Genomic DNA, 16,242 nt, shown 5'->3' on the forward strand with positions numbered 1-16,242 from the left:
TTTTCACAAGATCAAATATTTTCTTAGGTGATGGGACATGAAGCCATGGTTAAGGAGGCCAGTGCTGTATCCATTAATTTTGAAAACAGTATTTTTCTTTTGCTTTCTCTTGCTCTCCGAGTCATCTTAAATGTTTGTCCAACTCCAGTAGGCTGGAACATCTTTTACCCATAGTGTCTTCTGTACACTGACTCAAAGACCTGAAGGTCGTCCATCAGCAGCGTCTCCTTCATAGAATCTAGAGCTGTGTTTAATGGGACTCTTGGGTTTGTGGTCACCGCTCTGATCAATGCTCTTTTTGCACAGTTTAACCATCTGTAGGAAGAGTCCTGATGGTTCCAGATTTTTCATTTCACAGCTATGGAGGCCGCTGTGCTGCTGAAACACTCAGAGCTTTAGTAATGGTTTCAAACCCTGCCTTGTCTAATAACAGTTTTATCACCAGGCTCCACAGAGACTTTCTTGAAAATCGTGGTTTGGTTTTTGTCCTGACACCGTGCGAATGTGGAACCTTGTACAGGTGTGTGTTTCAAACCATATCTGAACAATCCAGTTTGCACCCACACATGTAAGGGATGCTACGATGTACTTGATGTAAAATAGATGAAGAGCATTTTTTGACTGAAGGCTATGTGCTAAATGGTATAAATTGAAAAAGGGGGTCTGTGAAGCGGTTTGATCTCTAATATAGAATCTGTAGCTGCAGTCAGCAATCTCCAATGCCCTCTTCTGTTCTAGATGAACACAGTGACTCAGCAGTTTGACACACATCTTGTGGGTGTTACGGTCACAATATACCTTTCAATAGGATTTCATGATTTTGTTGAGGCTTGTCAGTCTAATTCTATGTGTTGCAGTCTTCTGTTTGTATATTGGCGATGGAGAGTTAACTCTGTGTTTATTATCCAGTATGTCTAATATTTGCTTCCCCCCTTTGCACAAATGCTTTTTTTGGTCATATTTTTTTCCATTGGGATATCATTTTTCATTACTAATGGAGCTCAGCGTAAGTTCAATAAGGAAGACTTAAAACTCCATTCAGATCAGCTGACTGCGGGCGGTCGTAAATATCGGGAATGCCCATGCAGGGCTTAACCTGTATGCTGTCAGCTGATCGCGGGTGTTCCCAATCGTCTAATCAGGCCCGCGCTGTTTCCTTCAGCCAGTCACGCATCAGCTGTCACACTTTAAAAATCCCTTCTCTTCTCTTCCTCAGCAGTGTCAATGCAGTGACTCGCACAACCCCTCCTCCACCCCAAACTCATCCAGTCCTGAGAAGAACATTCATCACCTCTTCCGGATCCCGATCACGGACTAAGGTGGCAGCTGACTGCCTAACAACATACTCGTTACTCGTGGCATCCATTGCACTCTGTCCATCCTGGAAGAGGGATCCCTCGCATGCGGCTCTTCCTGAGGTTTCTACGTTTTTCCCTCAAGAAGGGTTTTTTCGTAGTTTTTCCTTACTCTTGTGAGGGTTAAGGACAGAGGATGTCACACTTAGGAAGTCCAATAGGACAATGCTCATATATGGACCATCTAAACAAACGATTGACCAATGAACCACCACCAGTGTCTAGACCCCTGGGGGGGGGGGGTATTCCTGTACGACGCTCTGCTCCACCCCCTTCTATTCCTGATGACATCACACAGGGGTCTAAAATGCCAAAGACTATAAATATTCGCATTCTCTGTGCACTTTAAACACAAAATAAACTCGTTAAATTGAAAACCAAGTCTCTCCTGATTGAATTAGTAAAACAACAAAACCCTGTGCCCACCATGCTGCTGCTTCATCTCACACAGGAACTTGCCGTGCTTTTCAGTCGCCCTGCCTCTCAGAAAAAGTGTGGACGTCCTCGTGTGGAGGATTCAAATGGCTTCTAGAGGCACTTTAAACCAAACCTCACATGCATACTTTGCAGCTTCAGACACTTAGAGCATCATAAACTTCCTTGTGTCAATGCGTAACTGTAAATAAATCCGATCTTTGTCACATCCAGTGACTTTAAACTGATTTCTTGATTCTGAAAAAATTATTGTCATTCATTAGTATTAATAGAAGAAGACACTTGAGGAAACAGATTTTCCGCAATCTGTCCACAAATAAGAACAAAACAGAGGAGACCCTTTCACAACCTATCACAAGCAAGCTTGATCCATAATTTTATATATCTTATAATCTATCATTTCATATGTGATACAAAAACACAATAACTAACTTTGTCTACTCCCATTCTCAGTGTTGGTTACACTGCCTCCGGTGACTGCTGTCAAAGATTTAATATTTTAAACATAATTTATATTATTTTTGACGGTGTTTCCAAATAATGAAGGTGGGACAGAGTTATTCTGTTTACCCAAGTTTAGTTTAGCTCCCTGTGTGGTCACACACACAAGGTGAGAAATCCAAAGAAAACTGGAGTTGGTGCTCTCAACATCCAGCAGCTCAATCAATTCTGCACTGTGTCACCAGGGGGTGCAAGATTAAAAGAGTTCATAGTGTTGGTAAAATGTCACCTTCCATGAGTCTTGTAAACCACAGTTATGCCAGAAGTGTGTGTCACTGTACTGGAGGGACAAACAGCAGATATGACATTTCTTCATGTGATGTTTGGATGACGGTGACAGATCTGGTGACACTAAGAAGCATATGATTCACATCATTAAAGCAAACCACTGACCTCTCATGGCCTGAGTGAAAGGATTTGCATTTGATAAAGTTATCCTCTCATTTGGACAAATGTTCCCTTAAATAAGTCAGCCCAGTTCTTATCACTCTGCTAAGAGAACTGTTGCCTTGACAGCTATAACTCTATATGAGAATAATAATTATACTGATACATATTTAAATATATACTTCAAATGTATTAAGCAGGTTCAGGTTAATTTTGAAACTCCAAATTGACAGTGGGTGTAAATGTGAGTGTGACTGGTTGTTGGTCTCTGTATGTTGGTCCTGTGGAGACCTGTCCAGGATGAACCCCTTTGACTTAGTGTTATCTGGGACTGGCTCCAGCTCCCCCAAGACCCAATAAAGATAATAGATGAATGAATGCATCTATTTAAAATGTTGTGGAAAAAAAAATCTAACAAAAGTGAAAGGGAAACCATGTTCCCACACCAGGAGGGAGGAACAATGGTTTAGTCATTTGAAATGGGCAGTTTTTCAGTTTGATCTCCCTCGTCCTACATGTACTAGCTGCTAAACAGCTGCACTGAGGCAGGACTCCTACTCTTTATTAGGAAACAGGAAATCAATCATAATCTCTACGTCAGAGTTCCATAGAACAACAGGAACTTCAGACAAACAGGACTATATTTGACCTCCTTGGTGCTAGCCATACACACTATGGTTTCAAATAAGTAATAAGATATTTCAGACTTTTCTATTGACCTATTTGTTTTCATTATATATTCTATAACAGAATTTCAAGGTTTTAAGGGTCCAGTTGTTATTTTATAGGCAACATTTGGCAGAAGTTGAATAAATAATACTATTCATTCATGATTTCATTCATGTTTTCATTAGTGTATTATCACCTGAAAGTAATACTCTTTGTGTTTTCATTACCTCATAATGAGACCTTTATATCTACACGAGCAGGTTCAAACCAAACACTGACTCAAGACACAAATTTGTTTATATATACTTTCAGAAATTAACTCTGGAGAAAGTCTGCAGAATTTGATCCTGGATCTTAAAGCGCTTAGAGTGGTCATCAAGACTAGAAAAGCATCATAATAAATATAGATTGTTTACCATTTACCATGTTCTGAGTACAGTGCATGTCTGAAACCAGCGTGTTACCTAAAGGTCACACACTTGGAAAGGGAGGGTGAGATGGAGGGTTTTCATTTGCTTGGAATCTGCAGCCTCACCGTGAGATGCCATTAAATCTGACTCACAGAGCCTTTAAAATTCCAGATTTGGGAACGGTTGCCTTCTGCTGCTGCCACTTGAAAATGACAGGGTGTGAAGTTATAATGTAGATTTAAGACTGACATATTGTGACCTCCTGTTGTCTCTCCTCTACTGTGTGGTTCTGTAGACACGGAATGGAAAGTTTTAGCTCCCAAACAGACTTCAGGCTTTATTCAACAGAGTTAAGACTTTAGAGACATGAGCAGAAGAGGGTGAGGCAAAATAACCAATGAGAAGTGAACTTTAATTACTCTTATGAAGCAGTGTTGACAGGGACATAGACATAAACATTCTACTTAGTGAGCCCTAATTACTCATAAAACATTTTATCCAAGAGCAAATCAAAAACTGTGAGCAAATCTCTACAGAAACGTTTAATAATAATAATATTAATAATAATAATAACAACAACAATAACTCTATTTCTATAGCAATCATCTACACACGGTTCCAAAGTCCTTTACAAAATACATGGCATTAAGAAAACACAACAAAAAAATAACTTAAAAGCAAACAAATTAAAACTTTAAAAGAAAATACTAAAAACAAACAATATCCATTTGATAGAATAGATTGATATCACTGTCACTTGCAGTGTGACCCTTAAATTGCCTGGGGTGGTCAGATTCTTTAGAAGAATAAACTTTGCTGCATTAAAAGTTCAGTGTGCACAATTTAGTGACATCTAGTGGTGAAGTGTCATGTTGAAGCTGAACACCACTCACTTCACCCTCCCATTCCAAACATTTAAATATTAAGGGTCCATTGTGGAGTAAAGAAAACAAAAATTCATACAGTTTAGATGTAACACACTGGTGAAAAAAAACACAAATATTATTTTTAATTCAATTTCTACCAATGGATCCCTTTCAACTAAATGACACACTGAAACTCTGCATTGATCAATATTTCCTCGTGAACAACTGATCAAATGCTTTTGTTTGAAGTGAGGGGAGTCATCACATGAACTTCAGTTTTGAATGTCTTTCAGCTCATTGTTTTGGTTTTACAGTCATCAGCTCCACTGTTGTGTTCACTCTCATGAGTCTTTGGGTTGTTGTAATTAATATGACTTATCACTATTTTTCTTTTCTTTGAAAAGGCCTGTGTAAGCCACGATACACACTCTCCCTCCCCCATTCTCTGCTCCATTATCTCTGCACATTACTTCTCAGTGCCAGTTTGTGTGATTAATAGCTGACAGAATTAGTCCCGGCTGCTCTGAATTCCAACGCCCGCCCTTTACCCTAATGTAAACCATACCTACTCCATCTGCAGCAAAAACAAGAAAACAAGGTTTTGTTTTCAAAAGAAAAGTTACTTTCTGAAACCGAATTCAATATCGATAAAAACAAAACAAATGGGTGTATGCGAAAAAGGTTCCTCTCCTCTGTCGGGCTTCCGGTCAATAAGTCAAAGAAATATGTGAAACAGTAACTTTTTCTATCAACATTCAGATGGGAGCAGTAGCTCAAGAGGTAGAGTGGGTCGTCCACTACCCAGAGGATCTGGAATCGGTGATTCGCTCCTCAGCTCCATCTTGTTGTGATGGCACTCATCTCAATTTGATGAAAGCCCTGGTACAAGTACTTCAAAGTAAAAATGTAGACTATGGCCAAAATGGCCACTAAATGCAAAATACCAGGCTTCCTGTTGCGTTTTTCCAATTGCACCTAAGACTTTTTTGTTTTTCTGGTCATGATACACCTGTGTATCGATTTTTGTGAAGATCGGTCAATGTGAACACGTTCCGGGGGTCTCAGGGGGCACCATTGAGCCACTTTGCGACTCCCATTGAAAATTCCTCCAGAATACGTACATTTTATTTATTTGTACTTATTATTTTTGGTAAGCATTTGAGCATGTTAAAGCCCTCAAAAAGCCAAGTCATTAGCCTGAATAATAATAATCCTTACAATTTCAATAGGGCCTCATCCTGTCAGTGATCGGGCCCTAATGAAACCTGTTACAATGTATTTGTAAACGATGAGGTTTTTGACATTCATTTTGTTTTACATAATTTATACACATGGGGAAAGTTTAAATTGATTTATGTATTTATTTACTTACGTTAACAGAGAGGACCCAGAATAGAAAAAAATAATCTATCAATCAATCAATCAAATTTTATTTGTATAGCCCATATTCACAAAACAAATCACTGCATTTGGTTGATGGTTTAAACTATTCGCTCAGAATATCGTGTTGGGCTCACAAGATGAAAAAACATAAGAAGACAGCCATACAGTGAAGTTGTAATTTGTGGGCTACTGATTTTTAAAATACTACTCAAATAGCCTGTAATTAACTCAATAAGTAAAGATTATGACTTTAGGATTCAGCTGAATATACGTTACATTACATAAAAAAAACAGCAAGAGAAACAGAAGGATTTACACTCATTTATAAAAGAAAACAAAATAATTTCACACCACAGATGTACAGGTGCACACATTCCTGGGTGTATGAATTTAAAATTACATTTGTGTGTGTGTGTGTGTGTGTATTGTTACTCAAGTGACCAGTTGCAGTCATTACACCCACACTGAGTTGGTGGTTTCTCTGTATATTGCACGGAAAGCCTCCTGCTCTTGTTTCTGAGTCAGGCTGCAAAGATCCCTCCCTGAGCCTCCCTCATATTACGACTCCTCACACTCAGAATTTGTTTCCCAGACATCCCCAAAGAATTGTCATGTTAGCTTTGGCTGAAGAGATAATTTCCACATTCCTGGGCCCTTAAACAACCCACCCATTGACAGAACTCTGCTTATTCCACCTCCTCTCATTACTATCATTTGTTTTCATTTGAAAAGTCGGATATGGAACCAGAGGAGAGAATCCAGAATACACAACTTCACTTATCATATTTGTGTAAACACGGAAATATGTACCACTTCTTCTCATTAGCTCGTGTTCACATTGAGACTCAGCTCAGTGAACTTTGGGAAGGTTTGGAGTTGACGTCACATCGTTTTAACTGAGCTGAACTTGTGAACCCTCTGACATCCACCCTGTCCTCCCCATTCTTTCTGTTCGCAACACTCATCATTAGCCTTGCAAGAGAATGATTATTTCTAAAATCTTGCACAACATAGAGACATGATTGCCAAATTTAACAAAAGATACATTTGGTAATAATGAACACAACAATGTAAGCATGAGATCTTTTAAAATAACTATGACATTTTTTTTAAATCCAGCAAAACATCTTATTTAATCTTGTTGCAATTGAAAATGTGATAGAATCGCTATGACAAGCGTTTCAGGAAGATTGATATTCATGCCGTCAAAACAAGCATGTAAACAATCTGAGTGAGAATAACGTTTGATGACTACTGAATGTCTGTGGTCCACAGCTTCATGAATAGGTCAACAACTCTTGAGCTTGTTGAAACTCTTTATTCATTCAGAGCACACATAAATGGAAAGTTCCAAATTTCTTCCTCTATTGAGCTGGTAAACAATCAAACTCTGTTTCACAGTCTTGTCTCTATATTCTTACCACAAATTCAGTTAGTAGTAAGGTCAGAGCTGTCTGATTCCTCCTGCTAAATTTGTTCTCCTACACTGTGTTTTAAAATCGATGACGATAAAGGCATAATGAATTCAAGAGAACATACCTCCATATGGGCAGGCTCGAAATTTTATATGAGGTTTGGCTGAAATTTTGGCCTGGATGTATTTTTCATACCTGAATACAAAAGAATTTAACTTAAAAGGATAATAAAAATGAACTAGAGTCCTAGAGTGAAGCTGTGAGTCAGTAAAATGAGATGGAACTTAACAGGTGAGCATTAGGCGTGCACAGACCATTACCCAAATCATGTTTGTCCGACCTGGTTGTCTCTGCAGCCTGGACATTGTCTTTAGGCTCACAGCCTACGTGCACCCTCTGACTGACGTGCAGAGAATCTCCGTCTTGGTTTGCATGCAGACGGACACGTCATATGATACACACTCATGTTAGAATGTGGCTTCACAAGTACAGTCAACACGACATTCATCTATTGAGCAAAGTATCATGGGGGGGAGTGTCCATGGCATAGTTCACTGATCCAATCTGAGTCTAAGTAACTGTCCACATCAGACAGAGCCCTCCGTCATATGATTCTCTGATTCTGCATTTTACCCGCAGGCTCTGTGTTGGGGAGTGTTAGGAATGAGCTCTTTAATTTATTTTCTTACATGTTTTATAATCATCCATTTTAAACTTTGGAGGTGGCTCATATTTTACTCTGTATTTTAATTAGTTGTGGGATACACACATAATAAATAGTTTATATAGTAAAATTCACTCTCACTTTAACAGTTACAGCACATATTGGCAGCCCCTGTGTCACCTGAGGCCACAGCAGAACTGAACATTTCAGGAAAGGTATTCATGAGCTTCAATGGGAGCAGATGGATACTTCATTTGATAACACTTTAATGGCTTTTATATCTGTCGGTTCATAGGGATTAGTGACTTTGAATCACCTACTTAAACTGCCTCATAAGCCAAAATGTGTTTTCACAGCAGATATGTTTATTTCTCATGGACAATAAATGTTATTAATGACATTAACAATGGCTGTTCTGTATTCGATTGCTACAGACATAGCAATGTGATAGTGAGCCATGGTTCATCTTATCAGTTATCAGTTTCATCTATGACTCTGCTGCCTCAACTCCTGCAGCTCTTCTTCTTCTTCAGATAAGTGCATGAACTATAATCTGGAGGCGTCATCATGATAAATTGAAGAAAAGGACAAGTTATAACAGTGGTGAACTGGCAGCTGGAAACAGTGTCAGCGACCTAGGAGCAGAAACTACGCTAAAAAAGATTACATGAAATTAGCTCTGTCATGTGATGAACGAATAAGCCTTTGTGTCCCACAGCATCATGGGCAAATCGATAACCTGTCAAACTAGTAGAGTAAGTCCGTTATTTGTAAAAAATAGAGAAAAACTTGTAATAAAGAGAACTGTGTCTTCACCTAAACAGCGAAAAGAGACTAATTACATGTGAACCTCTTCTTTGAAAAATAATGAATGAATTCAGTCTGCCTCCCTGAGGTCTGATTTTAGTCCATATGATGTAAATCCATTAAATATCTGTACCGTGTTACCTTTAACTATTTAGATTCTCCAATCAACCCAATTCCATTCTGAAAGTCTTCAGGATTTGTAATGTAGTTGGTGTAACCAACCAGGGGGTGGTGTGGCCTAGTGGTTAGAGTGGTGGTTCTCCAACAAGAAGGTTGCCGGTTCAAACCCCACTGTTTGTTTTTGTTTTTGTCTTCTGTGTCCAACAACCTGCAACTGGGTCAAAGCGCCATTAAAGTCACTGACCTTCAGATCATTGGATCATTTGATTTCACATGGCAACGACATTCAAAGAATCACTTCCTATTTGGCAATTTGTCTTCACAGGAAAAGTATGACATTCGCTTAATGTTGCTCTATAATGGATTTACAGTGTTGTACTAGTGTTATCATACGTTATAGTTTATATCATACATTTTTTTTCTTGTTAACATTCTTACTGGACCTATGTTGTAATGACTATTTGTTTTCATAAATCAATCAATTACACAAGTTATATTTGTTCAGATCATGTGACGAAATCCCCTTGATCCTCAGCAGAATATATCGAGCTGAATTAAAGACCTGTATTTTGAAAAGTTGTAAACTTGTGTCGATTGTTTAAGAGACCTCTGACTAGCCAAAATGTAATGCATATACAAATAAAAGCAGTTCAGTAGGATGAACACAACGTTTCCAGCTTCCCTCGTCACAAGCTCTGCACACAATCAGTATATTGACCTGTGTCACTGGTGTTTCCAGCCTCAGAGTGTTATCTGTTAAATGAGCAGTGACATTAAGTGATCAGACTAACAGACAGCTGCTGGCCTCTGGCAGGTCCCGCCTCCTGCCTCCTGTCTCCTGCCCCCTGCCTCCAGACTGCGGGGCTGCTGCCATTTCACAGCGGACACACACACACACACACACACACACACATCAGAGCCTGTTGCTGGACGAACGTCTCCCGCAGCAGAACCTTATTTTCCTTTCTCTCCTGGGTACAGAAGTTTACTTGTGAGGATGAGTGTCGCGGTGGCGGAGGGCTGCTTTATGTCCGCCCTTCAGCCCAACTCCTCCTGCACCGCTTACATGATTCCCTCGGACGGTCCGTGTCCGGACCCGGTGGCTAAAGCTCGGAGGGTCCAGGAGCAGGTCCGGATGAGACTGGCCGAGAAGAGGTCCTCCTCCATGACCAGACTGGACGACTCCCTGACCGCATCAACAGGTGAGAGTCACAGCACGGTTCTTATCTGACCCAGGAGCATTTGCATGGTTCACTCCAAACTACAGCCAGGTGACTGACCTGTTGCTGTGTCACTGTTTATCTGTAAAATATTAATAACCTCTCTGCTCACATATCAGGTACAAGAAAGCAGATAAGATTAAAAGAAAAAGAGAGAATAAAATGCAAATGTGGTAGTCTATTGTCTAATCATATAAAATAATAATAAATATATCTATATGAGTTATTGAGTTTAGATTGAAGAGCAAAAACCTACAAAAATAAGAATAAAATGCTGTGTGAAACTACTGTATATACAGTATACACTCAGTTACTTCATTAGATACATTGTTCTAAAACGAATGCCACTATCATACAATAAATCCCATAATAAGGTTTTAACGAGATTGTAATTTGGTGGTTTTATTGAGGTGAAAATCTTTAGAGGATGTAGGTCGTGGTTCTGTTTTCCAGTCTACACATACTGATTTGAATGGGGTGGGTGTTTGGGATGGGCCATGTGATGATGTCTAAAGTTAGAAATTCAGCCTCCTGTAGCTCGTACCAACTGCTGAGGAGAGTCTCTTCCCTCTCAGCTGATAGCGCTCCACTCTGTTCACCAGCTTCTTGTAAACTTGACTGTTTTGTGCTGAACGGGCAGGTGTTGTGAAAACATTGAAATGTTGAATAGTTTTGTCGAAGTTTGGTGAGAATTCTTGGTGTGTTCATCATTATGGAGATATTTTGGGACATTTCACACAGTCGCTTGACTTGTAAAAAAATGGATTACATTACATTACATTACATTTCATTTAGCTGACGCTTTTATCCAAAGCGACTTACAATAAGTGCATTCAAACTCGAGGGTACATACCAAGGACGACAAGAATCAAGAAAGTACAATTTCTTCAAATAAAGCAAAACTACAAAGTGCTATAAGTAAGTGTCATTTAACTGCTACTAAAGTGTTGGTTTCAAAAATTTTTTTTTTTTTTTTTTTTTTTTTTATTCAAGGTAAAGTCGGAAGAGGTATGTTTTAGTTTTCGGCGGAAGATGTGTAGACTTTCTGATGTCCGGATGTCAATGGGGAGCTCATTCCACCATTTAGGAGCTAGGACGGAAAACAGTCGTGTTTTTGATGAGTGTTTAGCTCGCAGTGAGGGAGCAACGAGCTGATTGGCCGAAGCAGAGTGGAGTGAACGGGGTGGGGTGTAACGTTTGACCATGTCCTGGATGTAGACTGGACCGGATCCGTTCACAGCATAGTACGCAAGTACTAGTGTTTTGAACCGGATGCGAGCAGCCACTGGTAACCAGTGATGAGAGCGGAGGAGAGGAGTAGTATGACTGAATTTAGGTTGGTTAAAAACCAGTCGAGCTGCTGCATTCTGGATGAGCTGCAAAGGTCGGATGGCAGTAGCAGGTAGACCTGCCAGGAGCGAGTTACAGTAATCTATGTCCGGATGTCAATGGGGAGCTCATTCCACCATTTAGGAGCCAGGACGGAAAACAGTCGTGTTTTTGATGAGTGTTTAGCTCGCAGTGAGGGAGCAACGAGCTGATTGGCCGAAGCAGAGCGGAGTGAACGGGGTGGGGTGTAACGTTTGACCATGTCCTGGATGTAGACTGGACCGGATCCAGATCAGATCAAGAATTATGGAAACAAAGGGAAGGAGAGAGACAGGTCTGTAGTTATTTACTTCAGACGGGTCCAGGGTGGGTTTCTTCAGGAGAGGATTTACTCTTGCCTCCTTCAGAGAATTAGGAAAACAGCCAGTTGACAGGGAAGTGTTGATTAGATGGGTAAGAAAAGGAAGAAGGTCAGGGGCAATAGACTGGAGAATGTGAGAAGGGATGGGGTCAAGGGGGCAGGTGGTCGGGCGGGCGGAGGTTACCAAGGTCAGAACTTGATTGGGAGACAGGGGGGTGAAAGAGGAGAGCGAAGGGGATGAAGATGAAGTTGTTGGAAGTGTGGTCATAGAAGGAGGATCAGAAAAGGAAGAGCGTATGTCATCTATCTTTTTGGTAAAGTAGTTGACAAAGTGGCTTGGTAGAAGAGAGGAAGGAGGAGGGGGACTGGGAGGGTTGAGGAGGTTGGAAAAGATGGAGAAGAGTTTTTTGGGATTAGAAAATGAGGCTTGAATTGCAGTTTGGTAAAAAGTGCTTTTGGCTGTGGAAATAGAGGCAGAAAAAGAGGAGGGAAGAGACTGATAAGATAGCAGGTCGTCCAGGTGTTTAGATTTCCGCCATTTCCTTTCTGATGATCGCATAGTGGCTCTGACAGCAGGCACCGAGTCAGACAACCACGGAGCTGGGAGGGACTTGCGGACCTGTCGTGACGTAAGAGGACAGAGAGAGTCAAGAGAGGAGGACAGAGTAGAAAGGAGAATGTCAGTGGCAGAGTTAGGATGCATGAGTGAGAAAGAGTCAGTGGAAGGGAGGGCTGATAGAACAGAGGAGGCTAGAGAGGAAGGAGAGAGGGAACGAATGTTGCAGCTTAAGAGGGACATTCATTTTTTCAAAGAGAAACAAAATACTTACCCAAGACAAAGGTACCAAGGACTCCTCATTAAATCTATGACATATCTTACAACTGCACAGAACTCCCAATAGATCTGTATATTCAAACACACAATATGTCACTTTCAGCCAGTGGAGCTCAGGCAATTCAAATAGGATCATGGGAGTCACTGTCTCCAACATCCCCCCATCTTTGCATTCAGCTTCTCCCAGTTAGGATTCCTAAGTGCGAGTAGTTCAGGAGGTTTTCACCGGAACCTGAATCATCCACATAGGTCTTCTCCCTTCCAAAACAAACAGGCCCACTGATTAAAACCCTGAAAAAGGCTGTTTACTGTAAAAAAATCTGTGTTTCTCTGACGCTGTGCAGATCTAATATGGCGTCCTTGAGGAGATTTAAATAAATTAAACTTAATTTGCTTTATTATTATTCGTGTCTGTGGTTTATATTTAAGTTTGAATGATTTATTGAGCCGGTGTAATGTTTTCTTAAATCGTACGTTGGCTATTTCTTAAGTCAGATAAGCAAGAGACACATTTCAGAAAGACGTTTGTGCAATTAGTGATAGATGTAGTTCTTCAGTGTCTTTGTGGTCAATAATGGATTTACAGTGTTGTACATTCTAGTGTTATCATTCTCTATAGTATATCATTACATTCTTTTCTTGTTTACATTCTTACTGGACCTATGTTGTAACGTTGATTTGTTTTTCATAAATCAATCAATCAAAACAAAACTATTAAGAGGGAACACATGTAGAAACCTGAGAGAGAGTTTTATAAAGCTGAAGAAACATCTTTTATAGGGGTCCCCTTGTAACATCATTCATCAACCACCTGATTAATCATTAAACTCAGACTAAGTCGTCCTGTTAATGCAACTCTAGTCCAAAAATAATATGCAACAGGCAGATATCCTGTTCAGCTGTGTAGGCGTTTTTCTTGATCTGAAAACAATTATCTGACTGAAGCAGATTCCTGTTTGTTGCAGTCTTACTCCACTTTCCTCATGTGGTTGAACGGCAGTTTGAAAACAGGGAGGCAGAGGCAGAGCGGCTGAAAGCACATCTGAAACCCCTCAAGTAATTCCTGTCAACAAAATGTTGAGAAACTTCTAATAGTGTTTATTGATGTTATCACGGGACACAAAGTCTGAATCAACATTTTTTTCTTATTTACTTGGAAATTACAATTTTTTCAGTCAAGGCTTCAGTGAAATGTTGTTGTTGGTCATTAAAGAGCGAGTTGAACAAACTCTAACAATGATGTCACCAGGGGTTATCTCAGCCCAGCCTGGACAATTTTTAACAGACATCCTGTGTCCTAGACCAAAACAAAGTTTGACAGTGGTGGGCATTTAGGAGCCATGGAGGGTCTATTTTACACCAAAATTTGCAGGTATACACCGTCTATTATAAATAAGGGTAAACCTGCTAAAAAGTTGATTGGATTCTTTCAGAAATTGCAGTGGCTGTTACAGATGTTAGTGGGTTTTAGTGGGTTTTAATACCAGTGGAAAAGGTACTAAAGATGCCAAACACTCTAGTTATTGGAAATGCTTGCTGCTGCTTTGATTTCTGCTCCTGATGCTCATATGACCTAAGCATAAAGAATTAAGCAAATTCAACCAAAATTATATTCGGGTGAACCAAATGAAAGTTGCATACCAATTCAATTGTCAAGCTGATATGAAAGCACATTCCACTACAATCTGTTTTTTCAAAGAGTAGCTCTCTCAACCCAAAACAACAGCAGATGGGACGGCTTTGGGAAATCTGCTCCACAGACAGCGTGCCGGAAACCGATGTGGAATATTAAAATTCCAGCTCATTGCTACTTTTTTATGAAAATCATGCTCAGTCATAAACAAACTTTATGGCTCTGACGAGAGCTAAAACATTCTATAAAAGAGCTGTAGCACCACTGTATTAGCATCATGCTAATGGGCGGCTGCTTGTTATTGTGCTCCGTGATCAGAGGACTGATAATAGGACTCCAGTGACCACACCATGAAGTAATTTCTCATGAATGTTTGAAAGTCACTTCATTCCTACTTACATCAGCTGTCTTAGTTAAACCATTTATTATGACCATTTTGCAGTTTTTGATATCGGAGATGACAAATACAACAAAGTGCCAAAAACTGTGTGCTATGGGAACCTGCAAGTGTGGTATTTCCTGGTCACTTCCTGGGTTTTTCCCTTACTACGGAAAATGACATCACAGGTTCCAGTCAGGATGGTTTTGGGGAATAAATGTTCACATCTTGAACACAAACATTTTTTTGTCTTTTTAAATGGATGGTTCACCCAAAAAAATGTACTCCCTAATAGTCTACTCAGCACTATGCCGATGGAGAGGTGGATGAACACTTCTGGAGTCTCAGGGGTAAAAAACATAGTCACAGAATCTAATACAATGCCTGCAGACTCCTCCTGTGTTGTCAAGTGTTTGTAAGCACCGCTACGATCCATGCGTGTATGTTATCAGTGGACATTTAATCGAGTTTGAATGTCGGGCTTATGGACACTAGAATGACACCACAGTCTCAGTGGCGGTGAGTAGATAATGAGTGGATTTTCATTTTGGGGGAACTATCCCTTTAAGAGGAAATTATGGGAGAGGAAGGATCAGTCCCTCCCCCTTACCACTGCTGCTCTCGCCTCTGCCTGATAAGAAAATAGATCAGTGTGACCCAGAAGAGGTCGTCAGGATATTGAATAAACTCTGCACGTAGGCTTGGGTCAAATCCCCTTACATTAGTGTGATCATTAACTGCACATATCCAAGTCGAAACAGATCACTTTTCATAAGACTTAATCTCCTATATTTTTTGTTCACTGATCAAACAATTTCCATTACACCAAGGGAGGGAAGTCTTTTCCAGTCATTGTCTGTTTCATCCTTTAACTGCCATTCTCATATCACACTTTCTAATGCGATGAGTGGAACTGCCTCACTTTGGTGTGAGGCATCTGCTGTCAGATGGTAGTGATGATGATGACAACACTAGTCACAGCTGGTTTTTGCCAAAACAGCTTGCTCAAATAAATCCCCATCTTTAGTGGAGCAATGCATGGCTTGCAAAAGCTGTAATTACTACCTCATATCAAACTCTGCATTGGTTTTGAAGACTGCAACAAGACCATGGTCAAAAGCCCTCTAATACTGCCATAAGCTTTGTCTAAATGTGTGTGTATGATGTACCTGTAGCAACCTGCCCAAACCCCATGAAGAGTATTCGATTTATCAAAGCGCACAAACTCTGCCCAATGATTTGTCTTTCACTTCTCTCTGGATGTGCCAGATTCTGCTTGTACTTTTCTTTTCTTGACAGTCAGCATGATGCTTCTCAGCAAGGACACATAACCATGTGCCTTCATCCTGGAGCAGCTGTGGTTCAGGAGGTAGAGTGGTCGGGGCAAAGAGGGCCTTTATTAATATTTAAATGCTAGATTGCGTTTGTTCTCCAGTTAGTACACCTTATGGAAGTTAACAGCACATCTTACAG

General features: G+C 40.2%; 1 protein-coding gene across 1 annotated transcript in view; it reads left to right on the forward strand.

Moving 5' to 3' along the window:
• The first annotated feature begins 9,864 nt into the window (after nt 1-9,864).
• The window catches only part of LOC133955519 (plakophilin-3-like), a 38,197-nt gene continuing 31,819 nt past the window's right edge, over nt 9,865-16,242 (forward strand). Inside the window, exon 1 of the mRNA XM_062390389.1 lies at nt 9,865-10,214. Within this exon, the coding sequence (XP_062246373.1) occupies nt 10,010-10,214 (205 nt within the window). The 5' untranslated portion in view covers nt 9,865-10,009. The remainder of the gene's footprint in view (nt 10,215-16,242) is intronic.

Source organism: Platichthys flesus, chromosome 1 (genome assembly GCF_949316205.1).
Source record: "Platichthys flesus chromosome 1, fPlaFle2.1, whole genome shotgun sequence".
NCBI lineage: Eukaryota > Metazoa > Chordata > Actinopteri > Pleuronectiformes > Pleuronectidae > Platichthys > Platichthys flesus.